Source organism: Contarinia nasturtii, unplaced genomic scaffold (assembly GCF_009176525.2).
Source record: "Contarinia nasturtii isolate CC-2019 unplaced genomic scaffold, AAFC_CNas_1.1 Cnas_scaffold_695, whole genome shotgun sequence".
NCBI classification, from domain to species: Eukaryota; Metazoa; Arthropoda; class Insecta; order Diptera; family Cecidomyiidae; genus Contarinia; species Contarinia nasturtii.
The window spans coordinates 895,479-902,572 of NW_022198046.1; the positions used below are offsets into that span (position 1 = coordinate 895,479).

General features: G+C 30.2%; 1 protein-coding gene and 4 non-coding genes across 5 annotated transcripts in view; 2 read left to right on the top strand and 3 right to left on the bottom strand.

The window, feature by feature from the left end:
- Positions 1-295: 295 nt before the first annotated feature.
- Positions 296-414, top strand: LOC116341470. The gene has a single exon (XR_004201162.1). It is a non-coding gene; the product is annotated as a 5S ribosomal RNA (ribosomal RNA).
- Positions 415-805: 391 nt separating this feature from the next.
- Positions 806-877, top strand: Trnad-guc. Its single transcript has one exon. It is a non-coding gene; the product is annotated as a tRNA-Asp (tRNA).
- A 323-nt stretch (positions 878-1,200) lies between these two features.
- On the bottom strand, positions 1,201-1,319 carry LOC116341471. Its single transcript, XR_004201163.1, has one exon. It is a non-coding gene; the product is annotated as a 5S ribosomal RNA (ribosomal RNA).
- A 962-nt stretch (positions 1,320-2,281) lies between these two features.
- Positions 2,282-2,353, bottom strand: Trnap-ugg. Its single transcript has one exon. It is a non-coding gene; the product is annotated as a tRNA-Pro (tRNA).
- A 2,091-nt stretch (positions 2,354-4,444) lies between these two features.
- Positions 4,445-7,094, bottom strand: part of LOC116340529 (facilitated trehalose transporter Tret1-like) — a 64,442-nt gene continuing 61,792 nt past the window's right edge. Inside the window, exon 9 of the mRNA XM_031767079.1 lies at positions 4,445-4,460. Coding sequence (XP_031622939.1) covers positions 4,445-4,460 — 16 coding nt within the window. The remainder of the gene's footprint in view (positions 4,461-7,094) is intronic.

Genomic DNA, 7,094 nt, shown 5'->3' on the forward strand with positions numbered 1-7,094 from the left:
ATACATTATTCTAAATGTGTATCACACGTGACGTCATTTTCTAAATAAAATGTCGTTAATCAAGCGGAGGCGAACATTTAATGAATGAGTTCATAGCATTCAACCATTGTTTATTCATGTATCTGGATTTTGTTGAAAAGTATTTCATTTCAAAAAACGTATAGCTGTATTCTGTCATTTTTGAATTGAAAAAATATTGAAAATCTTATCTACTCATTTATAATATGTAGCGCATCGAAAAGAAATGTTTTCTTACTTATAGATTGATGTCTTCGCAAAGAAACGCATTATATTTGTCAACGACCATATCATGTAAAAAGCACCAGTTCTCGTCCGATCACTGAAGTTAAGCTGCATTGAGCATGGTTAGTACTTGAATGGGTGACCGTCTGGGAACACCATGTGTCGTTGGCACCATTACTTTTTTTCCAATTTTTTTTTAATTAATTTTCGTTTCAAGGGATATAATTTTATGAAAGAAAACCACAATTTGTGAATTTTTCCATCGAAATTTCTTGAGTTTTATTCTACCTATTTTTATACATCATTCATATCGTGTCACCAATTTCAAGTATTTTGTTACAAAAATGATAGTCATTCTATGTATGTTTGACTTTAAATTGAAATCATATTATTCGGACCATATTTTGCGTGAATAAAACAGCCTACTAAGCCACGTTGTCTTACATTCCTTCTAATACATATTCGATTGCCTACATAAATACATTGGCTGAATAGTACATGTATATGCGTGGAAGAAGCTATAATGTAAATGAAATTATCGGTGGGTTCAAATAATTGTAAGTCCTCGGTAGTATAGTGGTCAGTATTCCCGCCTGTCACGCGGGCGACCGGGGTTCGATTCCCCGCCGGGGAGGATTTTTTTTTCTTTTTTTTCTTGAACTGCTTGATTTTAAACAACATCAAATTGTTAAATTTTTAAGTATTCAAGCTGTTTTCTTTCGAAAATTCATTTTTCATAGACTAAATTTTATACCATTCAACATTTATATACAAAAAATCAAAGTATCTGTGCTTGATTAAGAAAAATGCATGATTTTTTTTCAAAATTGATTTATCTAATTCGAAGCCATAAATCACGAAAAGAATATTTTTTATTCAAAAGAGTAATATTTCAAGTAATTTTTTTCTAAAACATAATCATTTGAAAAAAAAAAAAAAAATGAAAAAAAGTAAAAGTGCCAACGACACATGGTGTTCCCAGACGGTCACCCATTCAAGTACTAACCATGCTCAATGCAGCTTAACTTCAGTGATCGGACGAGAACTGGTGCTTTTTACATGATATGGTCGTTGACAAATATAAACCGACTTTATGCAATCACATTTCATTCATTCATCGAATTCTGAACAAATCTCTCAACTCAATCTGTGTCATTATGATTTGTAGACACTAATATTGAAAAGTATGCAAAGCAAGCAAATTGAAATCGATCAGTCATAACTGCATCAATTTATCCATATTTTACGTATTTTTTAAAATGATAAAAGTCCGCATGCACTATTCAGACGTTTTAACGAAACAAAATCAGATATTCAAAATAATAATGAATTTGACGTAAAATATCACTCATCCATTGACATTTTTTGTGCTGAAATTATTGTTGGTGCATCCAAAAGACTCTTGCTATTTATTTGAATGACTGCAATCATAATTTGTGTTCTGCACAGTATCGCCTTTGTTGAAAATTTCTTTGTGACTTTTATTAAATATATTTTTGTTGTTTTACATTTAAACTTTGTGAGTCAAACTTACACAAACAAATTATTATGTTTATAATTATAAGTTATTATTTATTATAAGTTTGTTTATCAATTTTTCTTTGATTTTGAATAAAATTAGATTCCAAATGTTTATAAAAAAATTCGAAAAGTTATCTGACCCAAAAATGGAAAAATGGACTCAAAAAAAAAACAAATCCGGGCTCAACTGTGAATTGAGAATCGGGAATTCAGAGAATTTGTTTACAAAATTCACCATTGAGACGTACAAAGTTGACACTATCTTTGACAATTAAGTCGTAATAATGAAAACAAAAATCGAACAAAGGTCATGTATATAAATTGTTTGCTATTTCTTTTGTTTTCTTCATTTCTCTTTGATACTTTTTCCACTACCATACCAAATTGCCGCAGTATAAATTAAATCGATCCCATTTTTTTTTTCAAAGAAAAAATTGATAAATGGTCAAATTTTAATGTCTCTCTTTCTTCCAATATAAAATTTAAAAAAATACTGGTAATAAAAAAGTATTCATCCGGGCTCAACTGGGAATTGAACCCAGGGCCTCTCGCACCCAAAGCGAGAATCATACCACTAGACCATTGAGCCGGTTGAAAATATACCGTTGCTTTTCAGTTTTGCATTTGCACTGCACTGAGTTTTTCTACGAAATATTTTGGACGCCAGCTGCCACTTTGAAACGTGTCAAAAATAGATGATTTGGCATTTGGTCGTCGTATAAAAAATGCATATCTCGTAAATAAAAATCGCTTTCAAATAAATAACTCTGAAGTGTTATATCAATATTTTTGAAACAAATGAGTTCGTAAATCCAGTCGATTATTTTGATGCATACCTCTGACAGCTACATCTTAATTTAATATTGATTAACAATAAAACAAAAAAAAATTACTCACATAAATAGGAATTTTTCTGCATGTTTTTAATTCTAAAGAATGCTCCAGGGAAAGTTTTGCGCGGTGCTGATTTTAATTTAAAGTATTCTTTAAATAAAACCATCTGCAATAAAATAATAGCCGTTCTTTTGAACTTTTTTGTGCACATTTTATAACAACAATTAAAAATTTCTGTGATAAAAATGTAAAAAATTATATTCATCTAATGGATAAACGGAAAACACAATGACAAACACGGCACAGTGCAAGAAGAAAAATTAATGCGAAATAAGCAATCGTAAAAAAATGAATAATTATTATTCTTCGTCTGTTACATTTGTTGACCATAAAAAATGGGTAAACGTTGTCCATTGTTAGATTCAGTTATGATGAAAATTGAAGAAGAAGATTAATGTTTTTTTCATAGCATAAATGCATTCAAAAGGAATACAAGCGAGACAGCGGCACCAGCACCAGCACCCGCGAAAACGTAAACAAAAAAGTTTAATAGGAGAAACAAATCGTAAAAAAACTAAATTTTAATATTGTCATTTGGAATATGAGAAGTATCATGGATGTGATATCCATGTCCGCCCACTCTACATTTTTTCTTCTCTCAAGAAACCCGTTTCAAGTTTGTATCATACGCTATGTTTTGAATGAACCCTTTAATGTAAATGCAACGGCTCTACGACATCCGTTTGATGACTTTGTCGTAAAAAAAATGATATTTTCACCATAAAAACCTATAAAAAGTAGAACAACAACACACTGAATTGGGCAAGTGTTATTATTCTGATTCTGCATGGTCGTAGGATTCGGACTTTATGATGCAATGCACCAAAGCCAGAAGCAAGAGGCACAAACAGCACTACTACTGTTTATTAATAGATAGCTGGTGACGGAGTTAAATACAAAAATTAGATTAAAGCAAATAACAAAATAAAAACAAAACAATATACATAATTGTCTTCCGTGTTATTAGCGTGCTACCCTCGCACTCCGCACCAACGACACATACCGTGTATTGTACATTCTTCAACACCACCGTCTCGCTACTATTTTTACGAGTTTTTATTGTTCAGTGCGCGATTTTGCTCGTAAAAATATTATATAGGTTCTTCTGCTGCTGCTGCTGCTGCTTCTTCTTCTACGTTGCGTTGCATGCTTTCTCAATGCAAGCCAGATCCTTGAATAAATGCAATAAAAATCGCTCACCCCTCGTGAGAATGCATAATAATTTAGCCACGTACCGAATGTATTTGCATCGACATAAATTAAAATTCATTTAGTATAGACGAAGTTAATCATTTCATTTCCACCCGTTTAAGGTTTACGATTGTTGCGTGCGTCAAACTATATACGAATTTCATTTTTGTCCCATTGATGGAAAAAAGAAACTAGGCAAATCTCATAATATTTCTGTATAGAAAGTTATGATCTTTATTTTCACATTAAAATTATGCCACGCAGAATATGATGCAACATGAATTGATTCGCATCTGTTTTGACAATAATTTTACTACATCGTGTATATTTTGCTCTGGACTCTCAATTTAACGCAATTATTCGTGAACACAAGGGCGGGTAACATTAAATATAATAAATTTTACTATCAAAGACAATAAATAATTTTACGAGCGCTTTCGTCCGCTTTTATACAAAACTGTTTAACCTCTCTTTGGTGATATGTCCATAATTATGTCTTGTTTGCATTACAATCACGAAATTTGAAGAGAATAAGTTTAATTAGATATCTTGGATTTTTTAGCTGTGAATTTTTGTCAAAGGGGTAAAATTAAACTCAACACCAATCTTGGCTGTATTAAAGAATTAGAATTGAAAATTATAAATATTTGAATATACAATGTCTTAAAAAATTATCTAATTCATATCGCTTTTGTTCATATAATTCAACAAAATCGGAATGAAATTTCACTGAACTCAATTCATACTGTAATACGGTTTAGGTAAAATGACATCGAAGCAGTTATATGAAAATACCAAGTTGCATTGAAATCAAGTCAAATGAATCCATATTATAAATGGATAAAAGTATAACCTTAATAAAAATAAACATGAAAACCACACCAAAAAATACACAAATCGGTTGAAAAAAAGGAAAATCTTACTTTCCTTGTAAAGATTGAATTTAACATATGCACATATATGCGCTACCACATTCGTACACATTAAATTTTCAAGCAATGAAATTGTTTCGAAAAACCGTTCAATTTGTTCAGAATTTTGATTTAATGTGAAAATTGTGATTTGAAATCGCTTGAAATGTAAAACCCCCATAAATCTAGCGAGTTCATGAATCGTTCATTTTTCTAATGATGTTAACTGCATTGCCTGTTTTTCGTAATTCAACTCACGAATTGCGAACATTGAATTGTCTTTTTAATTTTTGGTATTTATATAATTTCCATAGAATGTTTCAACAGCGGTTTTTGTTAGTGGTTTCATCATTTTAAAACGACAAAAGTATATATTCATCATATTTCTTCCTCTTGCTTTAGTTCAGTTGTGTTGTTCAAATAGACAAGAACGTTACTGTAATGACCAATTTTAGAACGTGTGCTCTGCTTCAATTCGATTAAAAAGAAAATTTGGTGTTTAGAACATTCTCATTCCATGTGAGGATTACACAGCCGGAAATTGTATTTTGCTTCTTACTCTACCGATTTTTCTACCTCAATTGTGATTTTATATTTGGTCATTTTGCAAACAATTTTAGCTCTAAGACACAATATAAAACAACAAAAATACCAAAAACATTTAAAAAATTTAAATCATCGTCACATTGTGGTTTTTTACAAACTTTTCCACAAATTTTTCCGAAACGAGTCAACAAAACAAACTTATCAAAAAAAAAATTTCAAATGCTGTATAGTCAGAGGACTGAATCTCATAAATAATATTTTGTATATATTGTATATAAAAACGAATATTCAAAAATAAAAATTACATTACATTACATTACAAACAATTTTACATAACGTTCTGAAGAACTCATTCGATTGATATCTGTTATATCCTTGCTATTCAATCCCATTGTACTTTCGAACAATCTTGTCGATAGTGATTAAACCATGAATTAAAAATAATTGAAATAATGCAAAAATCACAATTACACTTCATTGAAAATACGACTGTATGTCTCATGGGAAAAGTCCCATTGATCGAAATTCAATGATTCAAACAAAAAATGTATCAGATATGATTTTTGTAAATAAAATTCTCTTATTCTGAGTAAGTTGAATGGAATAATTAATTTATTTGTTAATAGATGGCGCATAGTAGTGTTGCTTAGCTTTACCATAAGTTCTGTAGAATTGAACTTACACTCACCTCCCAACAACAGATGTCGCCACTATACATAGCATCGATTTTATACATTTTTTCAAATGAAAGCTGCCTGAAAAATTCATTCATTTCATTAGAAATGAGAAAAAAAAAAATCTCTGGACATTTAGTAGTTCTTTTCGAAAACAACAAAAAATTCCATTTGGCCGAATTATGAATGATTTTACTTGATATTTCTGGTGATTATAATTCATATTAAAAATATTGAATATCGGTTTTGATCAAAAATATGATTTTAGTCGCAAAGCATGCTCAATTGCGGTCTTTGTGTCTTTATCTTCACTACATGACAAAAGTAACATACTCAAGCTATTTAAGCACAGGAATTGTATTATTACATCTCGTAAATAATAATTTGAGATAATGCAATATAACTCATTTTAAAAACTTCGTACAATTTTCACCTTAAAATATTATTGTTGCTGTTTTTCTTTTTTTTCTAATTTCAAATTTGTTTCATATTTTAAAAATCAACTAATTTTTCTAATTGTAGTAAACATATGACATCATTTTTGTATAGATTTCAGTTTTATAGCTCGCCTGAGGATGGAAACATTGTTTCCGAAAACGTTAGCATTTTATAAATAAAATCACGTTAAATTTGTATCAAAATAATATTATTACACAGCAGCAGGTAAACCAATGCAAATATTATGTTTAATAGTAAAAACTCATTTAGTCTAATTATATCTCTGGTTTTATTTTTATTATTATATCATTAAACCTACGTTGCAGATTTTCTGAGCGCAGCTGAAGCATGCAAACGATTCCAAGCGTGTGCACAGTATTCTTACGTGTTAAATTCAGTGAGATTCCCGATCTGTCGGATGATATATTGAATGAGTTTGTGAAAATAAAACCACAATTGAAAATATTGGCCATTGTGAACAGATAACATCACGCATCGTTGAAATAATTGGTAACTGTTTACCGGATTTAGAACATTTATGCCTTTTTAGCTTATCCAGTTTTGTAATCGATTCATTTTTAGAAGTTCAAAGAGATGTTTTGGTAGGCTTACTCAAATTACGAAAACTAAGATGATTATTTGGTCGAATTCTTATGGGTTTTCTATAGAAAAATTA